Source organism: Nomascus leucogenys, chromosome 15 (assembly GCF_006542625.1).
Source record: "Nomascus leucogenys isolate Asia chromosome 15, Asia_NLE_v1, whole genome shotgun sequence".
In the NCBI taxonomy this organism is placed as follows: Eukaryota; Metazoa; Chordata; class Mammalia; order Primates; family Hylobatidae; genus Nomascus; species Nomascus leucogenys.
Window position 1 is genome coordinate 562,898 of NC_044395.1, and position 26,591 is coordinate 589,488.

The 26,591-nt window shown below is 56.2% G+C and overlaps 1 protein-coding gene across 2 annotated transcripts in view; it reads right to left on the reverse strand.

Annotated features, from left to right (window-relative positions):
* Nucleotides 1-367: 367 nt before the first annotated feature.
* Nucleotides 368-26,591, reverse strand: part of GLB1L2 (galactosidase beta 1 like 2) — a 47,918-nt gene continuing 21,694 nt past the window's right edge. The window contains exons 5-18 of one of the 2 annotated variants that reach the window (XM_030828739.1): nt 23,611-23,703; nt 20,890-20,971; nt 11,631-11,701; nt 8,687-8,771; nt 7,268-7,405; nt 6,281-6,361; nt 5,763-5,869; nt 5,099-5,239; nt 4,753-4,824; nt 4,429-4,507; nt 2,537-2,624; nt 2,113-2,224; nt 1,605-1,721; nt 368-1,352 (exon numbers count right to left, since the gene is read on the reverse strand). In XM_030828739.1, coding sequence (XP_030684599.1) covers nt 1,266-1,352; nt 1,605-1,721; nt 2,113-2,224; nt 2,537-2,624; nt 4,429-4,507; nt 4,753-4,824; nt 5,099-5,239; nt 5,763-5,869; nt 6,281-6,361; nt 7,268-7,405; nt 8,687-8,771; nt 11,631-11,701; nt 20,890-20,971; nt 23,611-23,703 — 1,353 coding nt within the window. In that variant the 3' untranslated portion in view covers nt 368-1,265. Of the gene's footprint in view, nt 1,353-1,604; nt 1,722-2,112; nt 2,225-2,536; nt 2,625-4,428; nt 4,508-4,752; nt 4,825-5,098; nt 5,240-5,762; nt 5,870-6,280; nt 6,362-7,267; nt 7,406-8,686; nt 8,772-11,630; nt 11,702-19,319; nt 19,786-20,889; nt 20,972-23,610; nt 23,704-26,591 lie in introns of those variants that run through there. The other variant, XM_030828740.1, reaches the window with a different exon arrangement.

Genomic DNA, 26,591 nt, shown 5'->3' on the forward strand with positions numbered 1-26,591 from the left:
GATAATTTGGTTTTGGCAGTAGATGCCAGATGTAGTTTGTGAAGCAAAACTCCACCCCGCAGTTAACTCATATGTAGCGCCCTTGACTGTCTGGCAGATTCTCAGCCCCGCCCACCGGCATGAGAATGAATTTGCATTTGACCTGTCCTCTCCAGGGCACTTCCAATCCAGCGACATCTGAAGGGAAGTCGGGGTCAGGAGGGGAGTATGAGGCCAGGATCATGGCCCACCACCCCAGGGACAGTCCCCGCCTGGATCCCCAGGCGGCAAGTGGGGCCCAGTGGGAACCTGACCGAGAAAACCAAGCTCTCAGACAGCCTTCCCTTCTGGCAAGAGTGGCACACATGACCAGAGACTATCACCAGAGGGGGTGTGATTCAACACTATAGCTTTACTGCAACTCAGGACAGTGAGCCCGAGCCAGGTGTTGGGCCCCAGAACAAGGCTCAAATTCGGACGTGGACACACCTCGAAGGAGGGCTGCTCCGCCCCTGCTGCTAGCTCATGGGGGGCGGGGGGCGGGGGCCGCTGAGCTGGGCCTTCTGCCCTCCTCCCTGGATGTGCAGATATGGGCCATGGCTTCTGCCAGGACTCACATGTCCTCCTCACTGAACACCAGAGACACTCGCTAACTCGGGAAGACACAGGGCTGAGGATTTCTGTTCCTCCAGCCCAGCCTGTCACCCTGTGGGATGCAGCGAGTGGGAAGGGAAAGGGGAAGTCACATGTTTCTCACGCCGAGTTCCTTCCAGAATCCCAAAGAAGGCTCAGAAGGTTGTGAAGGAAGAACAAAGTCAGCTCAGGTGAGACACCCCGTCCCCACCCTCTACACTGGTGACACACCCAAGATTTCGGGGATAAAAAGGGGCCATGAGGGATGTGGCCAAGCCTCCCAAGAACCGGCAGAGAGCATGCCTGAGTCCAGCGGATGCTTGCGGCGTGTGACGTCCGGCGCAGGGGCACGTTTCGGCACTTTTTCTGAGGGCCAAAGGCTGGGCGATCTGATTAGCTGCTCCCACCCTAGAGACAGCCCGACAGCCTGGGCACAAGAGCAGGGCTGTAGGAAAGGTATCATCAACAAAGCCAGGCCCACAGCCATCCCACCTTTCCCTGCAGGCTTAGGGTTTTGAGCTAAGGCAGGGGCAGCCTGTAGCCCCCAGTCCCTGAGGCTGCAGTGAGTGGGGTGGGGCAGCAGCCACCAGGCTTCAGGTCAAGAGGACGCGGCAGAGTCTCCCACGGGCTCCAGCAGGAGGGGGCGCCACCGCTCACTTAATGTACTGGTTCCTGCCCAGGTTGGGGGTTTCTGTGAACTGTAATGCAGGGCCTGCCATCGTCTCCTCAAAAACGATGACCTGTGGAGAGAGGGCCCGGCTGGGAGGGCAGCTGAGGTCTGTCCCGGAGCCAGGGGAGGTGCTGAGAGGTGGCAGGGTCAGAAGGAAAGGGTTTGAGAACCAGGCTGGAAAGGACAGGGACCAACAACTCGTCTGCAGCGAGGAGGAGGGAGGAAGAACCCGCTGACACGCCCCTCCACCCTGACTGAAGGCTCCCTGGGGGGCAGGTGGGCAGGGCGTCTTGGGGAACAGGAAGGGGCTGGAAGCTCCCACCTGGTTGATTCCGCTGCTCAACCAGGGACCTGGGAGGTAGAGCGTCTTCTGGGGTCCAATGTTCCAGTAACGTCCAAGGTTCTGGCCATTGATGAATACAACCCCCTTCTCCCAGCCCTTGAAACAGAGTGGGAAGGGTGTTCGTCTACCACTACAGCCACAGCAAAAGTGGAGGGAGACATACATGCGTGCTTCTCTCAGGTCCAGGAGACCAAAGCGAGCTGTGTCTGGACAGCCATGAGGGTGAGCAGGTGGGATGCTCTATTTCCGGTCCCCCTAGTGCCACACCTCCCAGGCATGGCCCCCAAGCTCAGACTGCACGTGGGAAGCATGAGGTGGTTCTTCTGCTCTGAGCCCACTCCTCTGGCCCAGGGAGGCCCCAGCGGCCCTCTCAGACCCTCCAGGCACAGAAGCCACCAACGGCTCTCGCCAAGCTCATGTGGCTTTGGCTCAGAGCCAAGGCGGGAGGGAGGTGGGAGAAAGTGGCAGGGAAAAGGGCGTTACCAACCTCCAGCTTCAGAAAGGTGTCACAAGGGGTGGAGCTGATGGACAAGCTACCCAAGAAGAAAGCAGGCAATGTGGGCGTTTCTGGGAGGGAACTCCATTTGTCCAGGCCGAACCTAAGGACAGAACACAGGGCAGGAGAGGGAGGAGGCCCTTCCTCAGATCTGGTCCCAGTCCTGCAGCTAATTCCCCATCTGAGCCCCCCACCTCTTAACCAGGACACAGAATGGCGGCACGGTAGGATGCTGGGAATTCCTAGTCTGCAAATGCGGCTTCTAGTGCGGGTGCCACCCCTCACCTCGGCCAGCCGATCTGGCCCCTGGGGACATTCACACCTGGGTGCGGGCCAAGCCATGGTGCACCAGGACCCCAGGGCCCCGCCGCACAGCACCTGTGAGTGCACGCGCTGGTGCTGGGCAGGGACCCACCTCTGAAAGAAGCTCTTCTTCATATCCAGGCTGTAGATTCTGAATTTTTTCAGGGGTGAATCATTCAGATAGAGATTTCCAATTAAGCCTGTGGATGGGAGGCAGGACACGTGGGTAGCCCAAAAGCAGGGGCCGAATCGGCTGGGCCAGGGCCACGAGGGGAAGCTCTGGGAAGCTGGGGTGAGGGGTGCTGAAGTGTACGCTCCCTGAGAAGCTGTTTGCTTGCAAGCAAGGCTCCCTAGCAACTCTATGGGGGAGTTGCTAATCCCTAAGATTTGCCATGGGAAGGACATAGAGCTGAGGTGTTACAGGGCGAGAACAGCCTCTGGCCTCTCTCCAAAGGAAGTTCCAGATGACCGAGAGGGTTCCGGCCTAGCTGCAGGGCCAGTTTCACAGACCTAATAACTCAGCTAGAGTCATCTCTGCCACCTCGGATTAAAGCTGTGCATTCATTAGGAGTGTTTGGACTGTGAGCAGATGGCACACTCCCTCGGGCATCCAACAGGGAAGAGCTGTGTCCCCTTGAGGAGCCACTCATCAGTGTCCCAGGGCTGGGCCAGCCCTGCCAGTCTCAGATTGCAGAGCTGCTGAGTGGCTAGCTTGGGAAGTTGGAGGCCGGGGACTGTGGAGAGGCTTCGAGGGGCCTACAGACTTTGAAATGGCAGGTGCAGGTGTATGTGGGCACACACATTTCTCAAGGGAGGTCTGTGACTTATAAACATTGAACTGTGATCCAGAGGACAGGACTCCACAGTATGGGGCCCAGGGGACCCTCAACAAGGGCTCAGGGAAGCAAAGTTAGGAACAATAGTCAGGCTAGTGCTCCTTCCAACTCCCAGGAGAACAACGGAAGTGAGGACAGACCCAGAGAGGGAGCTGTTTAGGGTAAAGGAGTGTGGGCCTGGGTGGTGCTAGATGCTGCTCTTGAGGCCCATCTAGAAGGGCCCTGGTCCCCAGCATCCAGGCCCCAGTGTCGCTTTCCTGGCAGGCTACCAGACGGCTCTCGGATGAAATGTGGACCAGTAAGAGTTCTTCAAGTTTCCTCCATTACAAACGCAGACACCGTGAGAGAGCTGGGAGGTCACCAGTGTTGCTCACCACAGTCGCATTCATTTTTTTCTGAGTTCTTTTTTTATAACTTACCTGAAACCACCCACATTTAGCTAGATTTTTTTTTAAAGGAAGGGCTAAATTCGGGGGCAGTGGCGGGCGCCTGTGGTCCCAGCTACTCGGGAGGCTGAGGCAGGAGAATGGCATGAACCCGGGAGGTGGAGCTTGCAGTGAGCTGAGATAGCGCCACTGCAGTCCGGCCCGGGTGAAAGAGCAAGACTCCGTCTCAAAAAAAAAAAGAAAGGGCTAAATTAAAGCATAAAAGATTTAGTAGGCCAGGAAACATAAAGCAAACTGGCAGCCTATTCCCAGAGGGGTGCGCTGTCAAGAGGTGTTTTGTTTGCTGTGTGTCCCGTATCCTCCTCCCCTGACATGTGAGATAAGCTGTGGGTTTCCCAAGATGGATCAAGAAGAGAAATTCAGTGTGTGGAGGCCCAGGAAGGCAGGTGCCTTTCCTTGGATCCCTGGAAATCCCATTCATTGCTCCTCACTGCCGTCCCCCAAGCAGACATCCTTGCAGAAGCCGACTGCAGCCCAGGGGAGACAAGAGGCCAGCTCAGTGTTCACAGTGTTTATCTCAAGCACGCAGACGACACACACGTGCAGTGCTAACGGGACAGGGGCCACAGCCCAGTGGAGCTTCTCTGGCCCGCTCAGAACTGGCCTCATGTTTGGGACAACCCAGCCTCCACCTCCCTGCAAGAGGCCTGCTAGCATAGAGAAGCAGTAGCCACCTAGTGTCCAGCACAGCCACTCTCCTTCCCACACATTCTGGGACCCACCTTTGCGCTGGTCATCAATATTCTCCCCATAGTTCACTCGCCCACAATTCTCCACCAAGATCCTCAGCACTGTGTAACCCTGCCGGGAACACGGGGCTGTCAGAAGGCCACAGCTGCCCCTCAGAATTTGCTTGTGGACCCCAGTTCTTCCCTACGCTTTGGGGATGGGAGTGCCCATCCCAGCTGGGCAGAAAGCCATGCTTGCCCTCTCCACCTACAGCTTGTGGGTGAGGAGCCACGGGTCTCCCAGGTCTTCCTCAGTGACTCCCCCCAGACTTGCTCGAAGCAGCGGGGGCTGTCACCCAGCTCCCAAAAACAACGAACCTGGATCAGGGGGACAGTGATCTTCGTTGTCTTGTAGTCCAAGAATCCTATGGATACTGTGTTCACAAACACCTGCCAAAGGGAACAGACAGGAACATCCATGACCAACAGGAGGAGGGTAAGCGGGGCCTCCACTAGGCCACGAAGGGCAGCGCTGCGTGCCTGTGGGCAGATGAGGGCCCAGTGGGCAGAGCAGACATGATGCCCCCACGAAGGCTCACAGAGTTGACTCGGAAGGGGCCATTTTCACACACTGGTAATAGCTGATTCTCAGGGGAGGGCATGAGACGCCTGCTGCAGAGCTGCTCACCAGAAAGTCACAGGAATTTAGAAGAGAAGCTCCTACCTGCCCCCGATCATGCACATGGCCACTGAGGATGCCAGACGAGGTGATGCTGGTCTCATAGAGGATGTACCCGAAGGACTGCCCATTTCCCCCGCTGACTGGCAGGTTCTCCATGTTGATGGGCTTTTCAGACTTGATGGGCTGCGTACAGAAGAGATGGAGGGGCGGGCAGGCTGAGGAGGAGCGGGGTCACAGACAGACTCTGCTTGGGGGCTGGCACTGGGGTGGAAGCGGAGGTTTGGCGGGTGTTTTCTGTTTTGACTTCTCATTGCACTAAACATACAACTCTCCAGGGTGACGGGGAAGAGGGGTGGGACAAACGGGTGTGCACCAGCAGAGAGCGGTCCGCAGGCAGGGGACACACATCACAGCCTCGGTCCGCTGGAGGAGGCACCCCCTTCGTGGGGAGGGGACCGCCTGTTCCTCTGCCCCTCACTCTCCTCTCTGAGGCTGGAGGAAGGAAAGGCCCACGGGGCCACCTGCTCTTCCTCAGGGCCTTTGTTTCTCCCCCTTCACACTCCAGCATGAGTTTGTCCTCGTCCCTCTGAGCTCCAAGGCCGGAGAGCAGACCCCAGAGCCACCAGGCGCTGGCCTGCCTCCCCCCACACCCCTATCTGGAGGGGTTCCAGGCCCTGCTGCCCCGACGATTGCCCCCAGCACTCACCTCCCCCATGTACTTGAGGGCGTCCCACAGAGACAGGTACAAGACTGGCGTTATGGGCTCATATGACATCTTGGGAAGAAGGTCAGGTGGGGGAGGGAGAGGGATGCCTGCAACACACAGAAAACAGGGTCATCCCCAACGGACCCAAATGTCACTGCCTGCTCGTCCTCCCCACCCGGCTCCCATCCACAGACCCAATGTGCTCCTGCGTCCCAACACCAAGAGGAACAACAGGCCAGCTCTCAGCACCTGCTGAGGCCAGGGGAGGAAGGCCAGGCCTGGGGGAAAGCCAGGGGCGTTCTCCCGTCCTCCATGGGAGATAAGGAGCCTTAACACCTGTAACAGGTGAAGCCGGCAAGACGGAAACAGCCTCACACACCTCCCTGTACTTGTCTAGGACATTTTTGCACACAGATCAACCGGGGTCGAGGTGGGACAGTCAGGAAGTAACTCTTTAGGGGTCTGAGAGCAGAAGCGAGGGCCTGAGTTGGGACTTGAGTCTGCTGTCTGCTGGGTACCTGAGATGGAGCCGAAGAAGTCTCGAAGCTTCATGTACTTGGCCGTGTAATCTCCGGCTTCTGTCAGCACAGCGTCATAGTCTGCAAGACACCGGGCCCTGTCATGGTCATTCCCGTCCCCACCACAGCACATGTGGCAGCACGAAGAACAGGGAGAAGCTCGGAAGGGCCGCAGGTCTTCATCTCAGCCATTGGGGAGGCAAGACACTTTTGAATTCAGTCAAAATGCTGTAAACATGAAAGGCCATGCAACTACAACAACTGTCCATGAGGCCGGGTGCAGCGGCTCACACCTGCAATCCCAGCACTTTGGGAGGCCAAGGCAGGAAGATCGCTTGAGGCCAGGAGTTCCAGACCAGCCTGGGCAACATAGCAAGACCCCACCTCTACAAAAAATTTTAAAAATTAGCCAGGGGTAGGGGTGCACACCTGTAGTCCCAGCTACTCAGGAGGCCGAAGCAGGAGGATCACTTGAGCCCAGGTATCTGAGGCTGCAGTGAGCTATGATCACACTACTGCACTCCAGCCTGGGTGACAGAGTGATACTCTCTCACAAATTCAAAAAAACACAAACTGTCCATGATCACAGCATGGCCCTAAATTTCTAGCTGCAGGTGTAATTTCTACTTTCTGAGACTCTCAACCTAAAGGAGGCAGGATTACACCTCCTCAAGGGCCTGGGAAGGGAGGGGAGGCCGCCGTCCCTCCCTGTCCCCCTAGGGCGGTCTCCTTCCACTTCCTCTGGCCAACCTCTGCCAAAGAGGCCTCTCTGCAGAGTGACCAGCTCACAGGCACACCACCTGCCTTGAGGCTTCCCTCCTTTGGGAGTGTAACATGACCCTCCAGGCGAAGCCCCACCTTCTCCAAGTACTCTATTGCCAAAGATACTGAAGGTGCCAGAAGTTGACCCTGAGGGCCTCTCCATAGCAAGCCCCAGCCACGCCCATGCAGGGCAGACCAGGGAGAGCGGTGCTGATGAATACTTGCCATAGCTGGTGACATCTGACTTGTAGTCATGGAAGTGCATGGCTCCATTCATGAAGCCAAAGTTGGTGCCTCCGTGGAACATGTAGAGGTTGATGGAGGAGCCGGCGTCCACGATGGCAGAGACGGTTTTTAAAACCTCTGCCGGAGGAGGGAGAAAGGGGATGTGCAGAGGGAGTTAAAGTCTGAGATGAGCCAGTCCCTTCACGACTCTCCGCTTTCCCAGTCCCATCTCAAGGCCAACTTTGTCACTCTGTCCTTCTAGCTCTCACTAAAACCCCAATCACAGAAGATTAGGGGTGGAGGAGACAGTGTGGGCCAGAATCACGGCCCCAGAGCTCGAGCCTCCAGTTGTCTGTAAATCCTGGTCAAGTCTGGGCTCCATGTGGACCACCTGCAGCCCAGGTCGGCCATGGCCTTCCAGCCAGCACAGTCTCCATGTGAGTCTGCCTGACCAGGTGTATCAAATGCACAAAGATGGGATGCATCCTCAGAGAGAAAATTCTGACACCTCCCCTCTTCTACCTTTGTTAGGAAATGAACCATGACATAACAAGATCATAGCAAAGGAGAAAAACAAATGGTTAATAAATATAGATTTTATTAATATAAATCAAAGAAATGCAGACTAAACAATGATGTACTGAGTAGACGAACATTGAAAGTTATCTTAATACTCAATGTTGCTGAGTCTGTGGGAAATGGGTGCACCCATTCAGCGGCGGCGGTTGAAGCTGCCGTCTTTCGGGGGCTTAGCGGTGAGCATGCGCATCTACACGGTGCTGAGGAGCAGCTGTGCCGCTCATGACAGGGAAAGCCAGGTGCGCAGAGCGCAGGCTCCGGGATGCTCACCGAGATGGCGTGCGCGTAACAGAACCACCAGAAACAACCCCAGAGACTGTGTCCACAAAGCGTGGTTTAGAATGGGGCTCTTCACATTCTCAAAAACAGTCATGCAAATCTGTATTTGGTCATACAGAAAGCTGTCCGTATGTGCATTAACTGGCACAAGCGGGTGACATGCAGCAGAGTGTGACTGCATCTGTCTCTATCTGTGTGTGCGTATAGAGCTGTCAGAGATACATAGAGAACTGCCTGCATGGTATACATCTAAATGTTTTATCTGGGCTCTGGGAATTTTATTTCTTCTCTATACTTTTTCTGTATTTTCTGGATGTTTGCAATAGGCATGCATTACCCTTCTAATTACAAAAACACGAACAAGCAATGTTAAAAGCCCTCCCATTCGTCAAAGTGTCAAGAAAAATGACTCAGGAATATCCAGAGCCAAGTTCTGCACACAGATAATCCCAGCAGCCTTGCACCCCCTATGGCTGACTTACATTAGTTAGCACGTGACTGAAACTCATCCTCACTTCTTAAGTAGCACACACGCTGGATGTAGTAACTGCAAGCACTCACCAGAAGAATCCAAGATATTGTGAGGGCCTCCCCACGAGTCAAACCACCCCGTCCAGTACTCCATCACCATCTTGGGCTGAGTCCCCTGGACACCACAAAATGAGAGTTAGACAAGCAGGCTGACCAGACAAAAAAGAGGGAAGCCCTTCGTGGAGGGGAGCCCCAGGATCTCTGCCCTCTCTACTCTTCCCTGGCTGCATACCCACTGCCTTAGAGGTCTTTGGAGGTGGGGCATAGGTGAGGGCCAAATTCGCCTGCACACCAGTTCTCCTGCCACATGTGGACTGCACACCTGCAGGTATAGAGCAGATAAAGCTCCCAAAGTCGATACAGCAAACCCTGATGGTTTTAATGTTGCATATGTGTTAGCAAGAAGACACTGGTTCTGGGTCAAGCCAAGCTTTGTCTGTCCTCTCCCAGGGAAGGGGGATGTTCTACCCAGGACAACTCCATATCTGAGAGGGATGCTGTGGATGCAGACCCCGCAGGTGCTGGATCCATTAGCAGAATAATCAGACGCTGCAGAGTGGGCCTTCTTCAAGGTCCAACTCAGTTTAAACAGCAGTTTGCAGCATTTTCTGAACCAGAAAATCAGGGTCTTATAGCACAGCTATTCATGGTGCAGGTTCTGCACGGACAGTTTGGATTTATGCCTTGGCTGGGCCACTCAACAAATCGTAAATCTTCTTTCTGAATCCTGACTTTGGCATAGGACTGCCCCAAGGAGGTCAAGATCATTCCTGGGACCATGCTCCACTCTGCCATGTTTGCAGAAGCCCAGAGCGCCTGGGGGAGGTGTAAAGACTAACACGCTAGTATTTCAGGCTCTGTGTGAGCGAGCCTTCCTCACTCATTCAGTGACAGCTTGTCAAGTATCTCTAGGTCAGTGATATCCTTATGTTTAGAGGGATACCGCATACACAGCAACAAAATCTGATCCAGGGGGATGGGACAAACTTACAGTCCATTGAGTAGAAGGTACCAGCCATACCCAGGTTAAAGCCGAAGTAGTTACAAGAATTGTTCTAGCAGGACTGGTGGCTTGGTTTTCTTTACAAGCCACCTCCCTTCCAAGAAGGAGACATGCCATACCACGTTTAAATCACTAAAAAGGGAGAAGCAGATTCAAAGTCTCTCAAGTCAGAAATCTCCCATGCCAGAAGCAAGGTTGTTGGCTTGGGGGTAGCAGAGCTGAGGAAGTGGGTGTCCACCCATGGGCCAGGCCGCTGCACTGCACAACTGGCTAAGAGCTGGAGCTCTGCAGTGAGACTGTGCTGCAGTTCCCAAGCCACTACTTACAGGGTGCCTTATACACTCTACAGCTGTCTCCTTCACTGGCTCATATGACTATTGGGAGAATTACATGAGAGAGTGCACATAACACCCTTAGCACACTGTCCCTGGCAGGTAGGAGGTGCTCAAGAAACACTTGCATAGCTCTGTCCATCACGGGTCATGGACACAGAGGACGAATGAGGTGCTATCGGACGTTGCCACGAGGAGCACACCTGGGGCCTGTGCTGTGCATTCAGAGAGCCCTTGATTTAAAGAGGGAGGTGTCCAAGTCCCCTTCCTTCAGGAAAACAGACATCTCTGGGCCGCACGCATAAAGCCCTTCAGCAGGACCATTCTGTTAGCAGGACAGCTGGCCAGGGAAGGCTCGGGCATGGCTACCTCTCTAAGGATGACCTTGAAGGCTAAACATAAGGCATTCTGCTGTATCAGCTGCTGTGCTAGGCACTTTCCAAATATTACCTCATTTAATCTTCAAACAACCCTGTGAGTTGACACCATAAGGCAACGTACTCTCATCATCCCCACTTAGAAGAAGAACGAGATGCACAGAGAGGTTAAGTAACTTGCCGAAGGTCACACAGCACAGGGCAGGAGACCCTGTCATCTCAGTCACAACAGTGAGAGGCACCCCCCACTCCACTGCACACAAGGGCAGGCACTCAGGAAATGCTGAGAAAAGAAGGCAGAGACCCAGCTGGATCGCGCCTGATCTGCCTCACAGAAGCCTGCCTGAGAGCGGGGCCAGCCCCCCATCTCCTCCTGGGAGCCTCCTCGCCTACTCTGGTCACCTGAACTCCAGGAGAAGCCACATCAAACACACACACAGCCCCACACGGCTGTGGTGGCTCCACGCAGATGTGCCTGAGGACACAGCCCCTGCTCTGAAAGACCATCAGCCGGAATGGAAGGCAGCCCAGCATCTCCACAGGCATCCATGCCTGTCCATCCAAACACAGCTCCACTCCGGGCCCAGGACCAGTGTGACCATGCAGCACGGGTGCAGTCTGGAGCATTCACGCCCCTCAGTGAGCCAGGGGACAGCTGGGGCCTCTCAGGTCTGCAGAGGGCGGCAGCATGGCCCTGTCCATCCACCTGCACTGGAGGGGCACGCGAGCTCGAGAAAGAGGTCAGTCAGAACTGCAGTGCGGCGTAAATGCCCATCAGTTTGACAGATACTGAGGGACATCTGGAAACTCCTCCCTCTCTCCGCACCTGGAGTGCACCAGGCTTCCTGCCTTGCTGATGACAACAATCTTTCTAGGATTGCAGGGGCCTCACAGGCTAAGGTCAGATACCTGTGTAGTATAGGACAGGGAAGTTTTTTCTTCCCCCCCAATCCCTGGGAGCAAGTCTGCAGCTAGTTGAGGCCACAAAAGTCGAGTCCTCTAGGAGTGCACCAAAAGGGCCCCCCTCTCAGGGCAGCGGGTGACGTCCACACTGCATCAGCCTCTACACAGCAGCCCTCAGAGCTGTTTCTGGGCAGCAGGCCTCGCAGGCACACAGTGGCATGGGCTGGGGGCCGAGAGGCCAACAGCCCTGAGTCCAGCTCCCTGCGCTGGGGAAGGAAGCTGAGCAGGCTGACAGGCATTCGGAATTCCCATAGGCCACTGAGCAGGGCGGGCCGCAGCTTCCCTGGGACTGGACTTACCTGGACGTTGAAGAGAAAGGTGGTCAGTAGCTGCAGTTCATGTGTTGACTGCAAGTTGATGGTGGCCAACACTGTTCAAGGGAAGAGGAGAGAGACAAAGCACTGTCTCAAAGCCAGGGACCTTCTAGGTGACCCCAGACCCTTCTCAATCCACCAGCACGATAAAGTAACCGGCCCTGACACCGTTTCCCACCTCCAGTTAGAAGTCAGCCACAGTCAGGGTCAGGCGCGGTGGCTCACACCTGTAACCCCAACACTTTGGGAGGCTAAGGCAGGTGGATCACTTGAGGCCAGGAGTCCGAGACCAGCCTGGCCAGCATGGCGAAACCCCCTCTCCACTAAAATACACAAAAAAATTAGCCAGGGTTGGTGGCGCGTGCCTGTAATCCCAGCTCCTTGGGAGGCTGAGGTGGGAGGATCACTTGAACCCAGGAGGCAGGAGTTGCAGTGAGCTGAGATTGTGCCATTGCACCCCAGCCTGGGTGACAGAGTGAGACTGTGTCTCACAAAAATAAATAAATAAATAAATAAATAAATAAATAAATAAGTAAGTAAGTCAGTCAGCCAGGATGCCAGGAGACTTATCTTGTTGTCTTGGAGACTCCGGCACACCAGCACAGAGCTGAGAGGTAGTCACTCGCTGGGCACCTGATCTCGATCAACTGTGACTTCTACAAGCCAAGCATGCACTCTGTTCCCTGTTCTTTTGTAGGAACCAGAGCCTGATCCTTCCTTGGCACCCCAAGCATCCGGTCCAAGGTAATGATGTAAACAAAGATTCCTCTCTGATTTCTTGATAAGGGCTAATTCTGGATTCTACCCCATAACGTGTTCCTTTTAAAATTTAAAACGCTATTTTCAGTGGCTTTCTATCAGTGAAACATATGCTCATGAAAGGCGCGCTCTGTTTGGCTGACACGCGGGATGCCTGCGCCCACCCCAGTGGCACAGCCTTACCCTGGGGCCCTCACCTGCCTGCTGTCTGCCTAACAGTCAGCTCACAGGCACCGCCTAGGCACACACGAGAGAGGCTGAGGCAGCCTGGCAAGCCGGGCCACCCTGACACTCTTCTGCAGGACGAAAGCCTCTGATTGCCAGTGAAGAAACGCAAGCGGCAGCTGGGGCTCTGGGGAGGTGAAATAACTTGCCTCTAGGTCACAATAATTGGCCTCAGGTAGCGGCAGAGCGGGGTTGCACACCTGGGTCTCCCTGACACCACCCCATAGCCCTGCCCTGTCTCTGCCCTCCAGCAGCCCACTGGGTGGGACCCTCCACCCAGACCCCTCCCCTCAAGCCAGAAGCCCTTTGAAGACAGGAGGTGAGTCTGACACTGAGCAGGCTGAACTCAAAGTCCACAGGATGTACACGGCTAAGTGAACACAAGCATCTCTGTCCTGTCCTTCCTGACACCTCTCACAAATACAAGAGGAGGGTGGACAGGTAGACGGCTACGAGGAACAGCAACAAGAAGAGACATTGGCAAATCCTGGAACACTGAGAAGGACACAGGGACAGTAAATGGTCTAGGAGTGCAGAAGGGGTGACAGTCGGCTCCAGCTGCAGCCCAAGGCCTCACCCCACCCCCAGCCCCAGGCCCTGATCACCATGAGATGGGAGGATGCCCTGTCCTCAGCCTGCAGCCTCATTCCCACCTGGGCCCCATCCCCTCCTGGGGGGCCATCCTGCCTGAGAAAGCTGGGCCCGAGCTGCTGCGGGATTGGGTGTGTGTGGCAGGTGGAGGGGAGGGCGGGAAGAGGAAGGCAGGCAGTCTCCACAGCACATTCCTGTCCACCACCAGCCTGGCCCAGAACAGCCGCGGCAAGAACACAGGACTTCTCCAGAAACACTCAACAGTGGCAGACATAACCCCAAACTCCGACAAGTGGGTGTCCCTTCTTGAAAAAGCCACCGCGGCCCAGTCATCCCAGGGGGAAGAACTCCTGTCAACAGCCTCTCCCACACCCAGCGCTCGGAGTGGCAGCCGAGAGCCTCTTTCCTGAGCTGCTGGGTAGCGGCTGATCCAGAGCATGCCCTCGCGGAGGAGATGGAGGGGAACAGCCCGCAGAAGAAAACGCAGGCAGTGCTGGGAAAGGAACGCGGGCAGCGCGGGGAAAGGAACACGGGCTGCGTGGGGGGAAAGGAACGCGGGCTGCGTGGGGGAAGGAACGCGGGCAGCCCTGGGAAAGGAACGCGGGCAGCGTGGGGGAAGGAACGCGAGCAGCCCTGGGAAAGGAACGCGGGCAGCGTGGGGGAAGGAACGCGGGCAGCCCTGGGAAAGGAACGCGGGCAGCCCTGGGAAAGGAATGCGGGCCGCCCTGGGAAAGGAACGTGGGCAGCGCGGGGGAAGGAACGCGGGCAGCGTGGGGGAAGGAACGCGGGCAGCCCTGGGAAAGGAACGCGGGCAGCCCTGGGAAAGGAACGCGGGCAGCCCTGGGAAAGGAACGCGGGCAGCGCTGGGGGAAAGGAACGCGGGCAGCCCTGGGAAAGGAACGCGGGCAGCGTGGGGGAAGGAACGCGGGCAGCCCTGGGAAAGGAACGCGGGCAGCGCGGGGGAAAGGAACGCGGGCAGCGCGGGGGAAGGAACGCGGGCAGGAAGGAACGCGGGCAGCCGCGGGGGAAAGGAACGCGGGCAGCGCGGGGGAAAGGAACGCGGGCAGCCGCGGGGGAAAGGAACGCGGGGCAGCGCGGCGGGGAAAGGAACGCGGGCAGCGCGGGGGAAAGGAACGCGGGCAGCGCGGGGGGGAGGGGGGGGGGGGGGCAGCGCGGGGGGGGGGGGGGGGGGGGGGGGGGGGGGGCGGGGCAGCGGGGGGAAGGAACGCGGGCAGCGCGGGGGAAAGGAACGCGGGCAGCGCGGGGGAAAGGAACGCGGGGGGGGGGGGGGGGGGGGGGGACGCGGGCAGCGCGGGGGGGGGGGGGGGGGGGGGGGGGGGGGGGGGGGGGGGGGGGGGGGGGGGGGGGGGGGGGGGGGGGAAAGGAACGCGGGCAGCCCTGGGAAAGGAACGCGGGCGCGCGGGGAAAGGAACGCGGGCAGCGCGCGGGGGAAAGGAACGCGGGGCAGCGCGGGGAAAGGAACGCGGGCAGCGCGGGGGAAAGGAACGCGGGCAGCCCGGGAAAGGAACGCGGGCAGCCGGGGGGAAAGGAACGCGGGGCAGCGCGCGGGGGAAAGGAACGCGGGCAGCGCGGGGGAAAGGAACGCGGGCAGCCCTGGGAAAGGAACGCGGGCAGCGCGGGGGAAGGAGCGGGCAGCGCGGGGGAAAGGAACGCGGGCAGCCGCGGGGGAAAGGAACGCGGGCAGCGCGGGGGGAAAGGAACGCGGGCAGCGCGGGGGAAAGGAACGCGGGCAGCGGGGGGGGGCGGGCAGCGGGGGAAAGGAACGCGGGCAGCGCGGGGGAAAGGAACGCGGGCAGCGCGGGGGAAAGGAACGCGGGCAGCGCGGGGGAAAGGAACGCGGGGCAGCGCGCGGGGAAAGGAACGCGGGCAGCCCGGGGAAAGGAACGCGGGCAGCGCGGGGGAAAGGAACGCGGGCAGCCCTGGGAAAGGAACGCGGGCGCAGCGGGCGGGAAAGGAACGCGGGCAGCGCGGGGGAAAGGAACGCGGGCAGCGCGGGGGGAAGGAACGCGGGCAGCGCGGGGGAAAGGAACGCGGGCAGCGCGGGGGAAAGGAACGCGGGCAGCCGGGGAAGGAACGCGGGCAGCCTGGGGAAAGGAACGCGGGCAGCCGCGGGGGAAAGGAACGCGGGCAGCGCGGGGGGGAAAGGAACGCGGGCAGCGCGGGGGAAAGGAACGCGGGCAGCCCTGGGAAAGGAACGCGGGCAGCGCGGGGGAAAGGAACGCGGGCAGCGCGGGGGAAAGGAACGCGGGCAGCGCGGGGGAAAGGAACGCGGGCAGCGCGGGGGGAAAGGAACGCGGGCAGCGCGGGGGGGGGGGGCAGCGCGGGGGAAAGGAACGCGGGGCAGCGCGGGGGAAGGACGCGGGCAGCGCGGGGGGGAAAGGAACGCGGGCAGCGCGGGGGAAAGGAACGCGGGCAGCGCGGGGGAAAGGAACGCGGGCAGCGCGGGGGAAAGGAACGCGGGCAGGCGGGGGGGGGGGGGGGGGGGGGGGGGGGGGGGGGGGGGGGGGGGGGAAAGGAACGCGGGCAGCCGGGGAAAGGAACGCGGGCAGCCGGGGAAAGGAACGCGGGCAGCGCGGGGAAAGGAACGCGGGCAGCGCGGGGAAAGGAACGCGGGCAGCGCGGGGGGAAAGGAACGCGGGCAGCGCGGGGGAAAGGAACGCGGGCAGCGCGGGGGAAAGGAACGCGGGCAGCCTGGGAAAGGAACGCGGGCAGCCGGGGGGAAAGGAACGCGGGCAGCGCGGGGGAAAGGAACGCGGGCAGCGCGGGGAAAGGAACGCGGGCAGCGCGGGGGAAAGGAACGCGGGCAGCGCGGGGGAAAGGAACGCGGGCAGCGCGGGGGAAAGGAACGCGGGCAGCGCGGGGGAAAGGAACGCGGGCAGCGCGGGGGAAAGGAACGCGGGCAGCCGGGGGAAAGGAACGCGGGCAGCGCGGGGGAAAGGAACGCGGGCAGCGCGGGGGAAAGGAACGCGGGCAGCGCGGGGGAAAGGAACGCGGGCAGCGCGGGGGAAAGGAACGCGGGCAGCCGGGAAAGGAACGCGGGCAGCGCGGGGGAAAGGAACGCGGGCAGCGCGGGGAAAGGAACGCGGGCAGCGCGGGGGGGGGGGGCGGGGGGGAAAGGAACGCGGGCAGCGCGGGGAAAGGAACGCGGGCAGCGCGGGGGGAAAGGAACGCGGGCAGCGCGGGGGAAAGGAACGCGGGCAGCCCGGGGAAAGGAACGCGGGCAGCGCGGGGAAGGAACGCGGGCGGGGGGGAAAGGAACGCGGGCAGCGCGGGGAAAGGAACGCGGGCAGCGCGGGGGGAAAGGAACGCGGGCAGCCTGGGAAAGGAACGCGGGGGGGGGCGGGCAGCGCGGGGAAAGGAACGCGGGCAGCGCGGGGGGAAGGGGGGGGGAGGAACGCGGGCAGCGCGGGGGAAAGGAACGCGGGCAGCGCGGGGAAAGGAACGCGGGCAGCGCGGGGGGAAAGGAACGCGGGCAGCGCGGGGGAAAGGAACGCGGGCAGCGCGGGGAAAGGAACGCGGGCAGCGCGGGGAAAGGAACGCGGGCAGCGCCGGGGGAAAGGAACGCGGGCAGCGCTGGGAAAGGAACGCGGGCAGCGCGGGGAAAGGAACGCGGGCAGCGCGGGGGGAAAGGAACGCGGGCAGCGCGGGGGAAGGAACGCGGGCAGCGCGGGGGAAAGGAACGCGGCAGCGCGGGGAAAGGAACGCGGCAGCGCGGGGGAAAGGAACGCGGGGGGGGGGGGGGCAGCGGGGGAAAGGAACGCGGGAAGCCCTGGGAAAGGAACGCGGGCGCCGGGAAAGGAACGCGGGCAGCGCGGGGGGAAAGGAACGCGGGCAGCGCGGGGAAAGGAACGCGGGCAGCGCGGGGGGGAAAGGAACGCGGGCAGCGCGGGGAAAGGAACGCGGGCAGCGCGGGGGAAAGGAACGCGGGCAGCGCGGGGGAAAGGAACGCGGGCAGCGGGGGGAAGGAACGCGGGCAGCGGGGGGAAGGAACGCGGGCAGCCCTGGGAAAGGAATGCGGGCAGCGCTGGGAAAGGAACGCGGGCTGCGTGGGGGGAAAGGAACGCGGGCCGCCGGGAAAGGAACGCGGGCAGCGCGGGGAAAGGAACGCGGGCAGCCCTGGGGAAAGGAAGCGGGCAGCGCGGGGGAAGGAACGCGGCAGCGTGGGGAAGGAACGCGGGCAGCCCTGGGAAAGGAATGCGGGCAGCGCTGGGAAAGGAACGCGGGCTGCGGGGGGGAAAGGAACGCGGGCTGCGCGGGGAAGGAACGCGGGCAGCGCGGGGAAAGGAACGCGGGCAGCGCGGGGGGAAAGGAACGCGGGCAGCGCGGGGGGAAAGGAACGCGGGCAGCGCTGGTGAAGGGAACACAGGCAGCGCTTCTGTAAAAAGCAAACTACCCTTGGAGAGAAATAAGAAAGGCAGTATCCGTTTTAAAGTATGCTATGAGAAGAGAAATACATTCAAGAAAAATGTGACCCAGGAAATGACGGGAGGACTGGAAGATGAAAGTTCAGGAACTCACCCAGAAAGAAGAACTGAAAGGCAAAGAGATAAAGAATAGTAAGACGTAGACAATCAATAGGGGCACCCAATACACAAACGCCAGGATGACCGAACGACCCGAGGACAAGAGGGTGGAACACCATCAAAGACACGCAAAACCCACACGGCCCACCACGGTGGGCGTAACTGTGCCAGCTCGCAGGATGCACAGCAGCATGTGAAGGGGAGGGCGGTCTCCCTGAGAAACACGGCAGGGGTCAAAGAGGAAGAAGACCCAGGAAACGCTCGGAAGCCGGAGTGTCCTGTGCCGAAGCAGCAACAGCGGGTGCGGGGAAGCCATGGAGCAACAAGAAACATCCTGTTTCCTGGAACTGCAGGAAGCAGGATTCCACGCGGGATGCAGCCAAGCAGCAGACCCCCCACCATGCAGGCCAGAACAATGAGAGCGAGGCCTCCAGACAAGCCGTATCAGACCCAGGCAGAATCGGACAGGTACAGGACCTGAGAAACACCAGCCACAGGCATCTGGGACATCTCTGGCAAAGCATTTGTTTAAAAGAGAAAGCAGCACCAGGGGAGTTGAGGGGAGGAAAGAGAATTGAAATGAAAAGAAAAACAAACAGAATAATTATACTGAAAACTAAGCACACTGCAAAGAGGGCCGGCTGGCACCCTGAGAATTCACAGACAGGTGACTGCAGTGAACCGTTTCATACACATCCGCGAGGCCCACGCTGGCGCCTATCAGGGCTGAACAGCCATGTTGGCAGGAAAGAACACTCATCACCTACTGGAACAAGAAGTCAACAGGCAGAATTTTTTTTTTTTTTAATGGAGTTTTGCTCTTGTCACCCAGGCTGGAGTGCAGTGGTACGATCTGGGCTCACTGCAACCTCTGCCTCTCGGGATTCAAGCGACTTTCCTGCCTCAGCCTCCCAAGTAGCTGGGATTACAGGCGCCCGCCACAACACTCGGCTAATGTTTGTTTTTTTCCTTTTTGAGACAGAGTCTCACTCTGTCGCCCAGGCTGGAGTGCAGTAGCGCGATCTGGGCTCACTGCAAACTCTGCCTCCCGGGTTCACACCATTCTCCTGCCTCAGCCTCCCGTGTAGCTGGGACTACAGGCGCCAGCCACCATGCCCTGCTAATTTTTTCTATTTTCAGTAGAGACAGGGTTTCACCATGTTAGCCAGGATGGTCTCGATCTCCTGACCTCATGATCCGCCTGCCTCGGCCTCCCAAAGTGCTGGGATTACAGGCGTGAGCCACCGCGCCCGGCCTCGGCTAATGTGTTGCATTTTTAGTAGAGACAGGGGTTCGCCATGTTCGGCAGGCTGGTCTCGAACTCCTGACCTCAGGTGATCTGCCCGCCTTGGCCTCCCAAAGTGCTGGGATTATAGGCCTGAGCCACCGCGCCTGGCCAATAGGCAGAATTTTTAAAGCAAATGATGCAGGGCTCTATGTTCACAGTATTTAGAAATAAGAAGGAAAATATCCAAAGAAAAAGTCAAAGAGTTGAAAATGGTCATTTCTGGAGAATGTAATGAAGAGTAGGCAACACTGTATTTCTCTGCCAACATTTTTGATTATTTTACTTTTAAACCATTTAATTTTTTTAGCTTAAAAAAAAAAAAGGTTATTCCAGGCAGCAGGTGGCAACAGGGGCACGCAGGTGGGTGCCTGGAGGTGGCAGGGCCACAGGGAAAAGCAGTGGAGACTCCCGGGCTTCCTTGCAAGGCCTAAAACCGGGAGACTGCCAAGCGCTAAAATGTGCTCCAGCATCAAAAGGAATCTCCCTACACAGCCACAGCCCTCCGCAGCCTGGAGCAGCCTTGGAAGCAGCCGTGGGGAGACAGTGCCACCGCGTGGAAACCGTGGGAATCACCGCTGGTCCTCCCCATGCTGGAGACACAAGGTCTGGGTCCTTGACTAACTCACTGTGCCTGGGGACAAAAGCCTTTTCCTCCCCATTCATGGACCTTCATTCCCTGGGTGCCAGCCAGGCGCTGCTGCAGGGATAAAGAGAGATCTTCCTGCAGCTCGGTCTGTGGAGGGAAATGCAAAAGAAAGAAAAGGAAGCGCGGAATGTGCCAGAGCAGACACAAGCACGGGTGCAGGAGGCCACAGGAAGGGCCCCGCTGCAACGATGGGAGGGCGCTATGCTCACCAAGGCAAAAACCACGCCTGGGCCCCTGAGCACAGCCTGAATCAGCCAAAGCCCAAGCCCCGCCAAGAGTACTGCTGGGTGAAACAGATCAGTGACATAAATAAACTACCCCGAAGGTGAGAGGGTGAAAAGAAAGCCAGGAGAAGGATTGAGTGAGCCCCACGAAGGAGGAAGTTCCATTTCAAGTGTGGTGCTACAGAAAGCCCCGCTAACTTTGGAGAACAGCCGTGTAGCTCTCTGGAAGAGCAAAGCCCCCAATGCTGGGGGTCCAGATGTTGGAGGAACAGTAAAGAGGGTGAAACGGTGTGAGCAAAGGGAAGGAGAGGGAGGTGAGCTCAGCTGGGTCCTGGAGGCCAAGTGGAGAGGCCTTTCGAGGTCATTCCCAGAACTTGCACTTCACTCTGAGTGAGACAGGGACGCCTGGCGTTCAGCAGGTTAGGGTAATCTGGATGACATTTTCAGAGGCACGCAGAGGCTAACATGCTGAGAACACCTTATGGAGTCAACAGTGAAAATGCTACTGCAGCAATGCAGGCCAGGGGTGCTGCTAGCAGACAACTGCTGAGGCCTGTAGGGATTCCAGGAGCACTGGGAGGTAAAGCAAACAATGGTTCAGGTGCCAGGCGGACTGGAGAGGAGCTCACAGTCACTACCAGGTTCGGGGCCCATGCAGCTGGGAAAAACGGAGCTGCGATGTTCTGAAAACAGGAAGCCCGCACATGAGGCAGTCAGCTGCAGAGTGCCTTTGGAGCCCGAGTGCCCAGCAGGGCGGGAGAACAGCCACCCAGCCAGCCACGCACCACGGTCTCACACAGACCCTCCCCACTCATGGAACCCAAGGTGTCTGCAGCCCAGTGCCATATGCACAGGAGAATAACAGGCACCAGAGAAACTCCTACTTGGGTTGCAGTCCTGCAGGGGGCGCGTGCACAGCCAGCCCAGGGCCGCCGCCAGCCCCCACGCCCACGGCAAGTGCAGTTACCTCCCTGGACGACGCCCTTGCTCAGCCCATCCTTGTTGTCTGAAGTCAGGAGCAGTTCCACAATGCCACGGTCCTCCAGTGCCTGTGGGGGAAATGAGATCAGCGCTGGTCTGCCCTGGCTCCTCAGAGCTTCTGCAGTGACACACAGCTGCAGTTGGGTAGCCCGAAGAGCTGGAGGGAGAGATGCCAAATAAAGCGTTTATTTCTCTGCCAAAAACAGAAAGTCTCCTGCCATCTGCAGCGGCCATGCTCAGCACAGCTCCGATCAGCATGAATTCCCATCACAGCAGGGGCAGGGCTGGCAAGCTGGGGCAGCCTGGATCTGGAAGGTGCCCGGTGGGCCAGCTAGCATGCCTAGGCGAGTCCACACTGAGGCCGGCTCAGGGAAGCCTGCTGCCGCGTGTCACCCGCCACTGCCTGCTGGGCTCCAGCGAGTAGGTCAGGCCTCCAGGATGACACCTACATCCTTCCCTTCACTCACACCACAAGCAGCAGGCCTGTCCCTTCCCCACGCTGGCCGGTGTGGGTTTGGGGAATGGCAAGGCCCAGGAGGGCCCACCATGCCGCCGCGTGCCCATGGTGCACTGCCCATGCCCAGAACGGCAGGAAGCATCCTCCCGGCTGTGAAGCCGAGAGTGAAGTGGAAGAAGCGCTGTGCTTGTGGGGCAGTGACGACAACAACCACTCAGAGCATCCCCTGACATCCACGGAGCAGTCACTGCCACGCCAGGCCTTCCGCTCATACACAGACTGTCCCGTGCAGGCCTTGCAGTTAATGTCTTCACGGTACAAACGCGCCTCGGAGGGCTGAAGCAAGATCGCAGGCTACAGGGCCCACGGCAACATGGGCCTGAACCCAGAGCCAAAGGCCCTGTGCTGAGGCACTAAGATCTTTTGCATCAGAAACCCCAGAAGCGGGGTCTTCTTGTAATCTTCCCTGCAGATATTATGCCAAGACTGTTTATTTCTGCTGAAATCTTTTGGAAGTGGATAGGCAGCGAGATCATCTGCTGGGCGAATAAGGCTCATGTCCAGTCCCACACACTGGGAAGGAAAGAGCAGAGGGGGCTCTTGTCTCAGGCACAAGGGAGCTGCAGAGTTCCACCCGTGAGCCCAGGTGGGACTTATCAAGAGTCCTATATCCACCACCTCACACTATCATTCACTGATATTTAGCAAGCGCTTACTTAGGTTCCTACCACATACACGCACACTTAACATCTCCTGGGCATTCATTTACCGACTCCACCCCAGAGGGGAGAATTGCTTCTTCCTGGGCACCAGAGATCCGCAGAGCTAGGCTGGGGCAGGCACCTGCTCTCACACCACTCTCCCAGCAGCCTCAGAGAGAGGCTGGGGAATTCTCCCAAGAGCTTCAGGACCACAGAGGCTGGACACTGCTGCTTCTCTTTGCCCACCTGAGTCACACATGGGCACCTCCGCCCAGACACCAGGGAAGCATGAGTGCAGCGGGATGTCCCTGAGGGAGCTGCACTCTCCTCTTGTGGGGCTCTCCTTCTCTGCAGCTGAGTAACTAAGTCAACAACCGCTGAGAGGCCCCAGGGCCAAGAGACAGTCTGCAGGAATGGGGTATAGCAGGAGACGCTTCAAGTCCTGTGCCAGGATGGGATCTTTCTGTAGGAAGCTGAAGGAGTGCCCTACTCCAGGCTATGGCTGGGCATGGCCATCAGGATGGACCTTGCCCCTTTCCAGCTTGAGGAATGCCACCCTTCCTGGACACGGCCTTGCTTCCTCCTAAGAGGGCTTTCTGCAGGTAAGAAGGAGGAAGAGTACGCAAGAACCCACAAGCTGAAGGGTTTGAGCCTCGATCTCCCATGTGGAGGGACTGAATTAATTTTCAGACGGAAAATGCTCTGCACATCATAGCAGAAGGGATGCTGCCCAGACATCAGGGCCCAAAGCCGTCCGGCCCTCAGGTGGGTGGAGTCAGTGCAGCCACTTACACTTCCTCAGCTCACACCACGGCCGACCTCCAAGGTACTCCACAACAAACGCCAATGATTCCGTCAAGGTCTCATTTATTGACAGCTTACTAGAACAGTACTGAGCTGTGGGATATCACATCATACAAGCTGGAGAGGTAAATACTCTTATTAGTCACACTTTATAGAAGAGAAAAAGGAGGTTTAGAAAAAACTCAAGGCATTTGTTCGAGGTCTCAGCTACTAAGGGACAGAAAGCAGATCTGAATGTAGCCTGTTATTTTAAGTGTGGCTCTGCCCTTCCCTGGTCAGTCATGCATTGAGTCAGTGGCTGTCAGCCTTCCCTACACACTGAAACCAGATGTCTGAGAACCCCAAGGATTCTTATTTGCTTGGTATGGTACATGACCTGGGTGCAGGGATTTCTTAAAACTCCCCAGATAGAGCCAGTGTGCAGCCTGGGCTGGGAACCACTGCTTTAGACTTTAGAATTGGAGCCACCTCTCCAGGAAGGCTTCCTAATCATCACCACACAATTAAGCCAATTCCTTTATTCCCAGCCTGTGCAATGCCAGCTGTGTACTGAAATCCCCAGACGAAATTCAGTCAAGGGTAAATAAGCGACAACCCTGTTGAAATAAACAACAGAAAATTCACTAATACATGATGTTGGAGGATATATTAATATGAGAAAAATATTAGACCCACATGTCACACCACAGCCCGTAGCATACTCCAGAGGAAGGAATCTAAAGAAACGCACCAAGAGGACTCTTACCTTCTTGACATAGGGCATGTATGCGGGGTCTTTATTATAGGAACCATATTCATTCTCCACCTGCACGGCGATGATAGGTCCCCCACGCTTGTACTGGGGAGAAAAGACAGACAACCAGGAGCTGAGTGTGCAGGGGAACCGTAGTATCCAACCCTGCCACGCCCATCACCAGTGACTAGCAAAATATCCCATTTGAAAACTAATATCTCAAAAGATTAGTATCAATAAGACAGTGGAGGAAGCACTAGGCCCTTGTTCTCCCATGAAAACATCAAAAAACAACTCCAGACTGACTAAAATAACTTACTAGGAGCTCTGGAAACCATTCAAGTGTCTAACCAAACAAGCAACCACCAAATCAAAACAAAAAGTCAAATGCAAAATGGTACAAAATTGGATGATGTTTTCACAAGTTCTTGCCCCACCCCAGTGTAGCGTGGTGTGGTCAGGAGGACGCATCCCAACTCCCAGGTCCCTCATGGGAAAGAAGCAAAACGGAACTTGCTGATAATGTTCTAACTTGTTTACAGTGTTCCAGCTTGTTCTGCCCAACGTACTGGTTTCTGTCTTGTCTGACATGGAGCTCAAACAGGAATCGTCAGCATAGTTTGGACTTCAGGCTGGAAGCTAAAGATGGCAGTGGCAGGTTCTGCAGCATATGAAAACTGCCAGAGGACTATAAACCCTTGGATGCCTGGGGGAAAGGAATTACAGCAAAAGAAAATGAAGAGCATCTAAGGCCACAAGAAGAAGCTGGGGTGAGACTCTGGGAATTAAAGACACTCGAAAGTGACCAGGGAGGAGGGAGGGAAGCACACACACAGATACAGACAGAACACATGCCCAGAAAGGATCAGCTCTTAAGTCTTCATGCTGGGCTGATCTCCAGGCTTACGGGCCCACTAATTAGTGAGGGTTCCCCTGAAAACATGCAAAAACTGAAATAGGTGTCTGTTTTTTCAAACGCCCAATGTTCAACCAAAAAACACAAACATAAAAAGAAACAGGGAAGTATAACTCATCAAAGGAACAAAATAAATCTCCAAAAGCAGTATCTGAAGAAACACACACACCAGACTCAGTAGAGCGAGATCTGTAACAGCTGTTGTAAATATCCTCAAGGAGCTAAAGGAAACCAGGCAAGTGATATATGAAGAAAAAGAGAATATCAACAAAGAAACAGATTATTTTTAAAAGAACCAAAGGAACTTCTGGGGCTGAAATATACCATATATAAATTGAAAAATTCACTAGAGGAGTTCAACAGCAGATTCAAACAGGTAGAAGAAAGAAAAGCAAACTTAAACACAGGTTATCAGAGGAGATAAAAGAATAAAGAAAAGTGAACAGAGCCTAAGGGACTTACGCAACATCTTCACGCAGAATAATATATGAATTATGGGATTCTTGGAAGAAAAAGAGAGATAAAAGGGCAGGGAGATTATTTTTACAAAATAATAGCTGAAAACGTCTCCAATTTGAGAAAAGACATGATTATGTAAATCCAAGGAGCTCAAAAAATTCCAGAGAACCACACAGGGACACACTATAATCAAACCATTGAAGACAAAGAGAGATTCTTGAATGCCAGAAAAAGTTTTGGTCACATACAAGGGATCCTCAGTACGACTATAAAGGATATCTCATCCAGAAACTTTTCAGGCCAGAAGGCAATGAGATGATACAGTCAAAGTGCTGAAAGAAAAAAGTGTCAACTTTTTTTTTGACACTTCTATATCCAGCAAAACTCAAAAATGAGGGAAAAATTAAGAAATTCCCAAAGAAAAGCTATGAGAGTTCATTACCACTAGACCTTTCCTAGAAAAAAAAACACTTAAAATTGAAATGAAAAAATGCTAGGGAGGCCGGGCGCGGTGGCTCACGCTTGTAATCCCAGCACTTTGGGAGGCCGAGGTGGGCGGATCACGAGGTCAGGAGATGGAGACCACGGTGAAACCCCGTCTCTACTAAAAATACAAAAAAAAATTAGCCGGGCGTGGTGGCAGGCGCCTGTAGTCCCAGCTACTCAGAGAGGCTGAGGCAGGAGAATGGCGTGAACCCGGGAGGTGGAGCTTGCAGTGAGCCGAGATTGCGCCACTGCGCTCCAGCCTGGGCGACAGAGCGAGACTCCGTCTCAAAAAAAAAATGCTAGGGAGTAATTTGAAGCTATATGAAAACATAAAGTTCTCCAGCAAAGATACACACGCAAAAAAAAATAAAAATATTATTATAATTTTTCTTTACAATGTGGCTTTTTATTTTCTACAAGATTTTAAAAGACATAAAATAATTATAAATCTAAGTTAATGGGTACACCCAATATAAAGACATAATTTGTGACATCAACAAAATAAAGTGGAGGGGTGGAACTGTAAAGGAATAGAGTTTTTGTGTGCAGTTGAAGTTAGGTTGGTATCAATTTAAAATAGAATGTCACAACTTTAGGATATTATATATCCGTTACCTTATCCCAAGGTAAAGGGACTCGCTATAAAAAAGTGTCACTATAAAAAATCAACTAGATACAAAGTAAAGCAGAGTCATAAGGAAATGAGGGACAAAAAGCTGCAAGACATACAGAAAACAACAAAATGGCAAAAGCAAGTGATTCTCTATCAGTAATTACTTTGAATGTAAACATATTAAACTCCCCAATCAAAAGACATACATTGGCAGAATGGATTTTTAACAAACCAATATCCAACTATACTGTCTACAAGATACTCACTTTAGATCTAAGGATATATACTGGTTGAAAGTGAAAGGCTGGAAAAAGATATTTTATGCAAACAGTAATCAAAAGAGCAGGGGTGGCTTTACTAATATCAAACAAAATAGACTTTATATCAAAAACTGTTACAAGAGACAAAGAAAGACATGATAAAATATATATAATGATAAAAGGGTCAGTTCACCAAAAGGATATAACAATTATAAACATATATGCACCAAATGCCAGAATTCCAAAGTATACGAGCCAA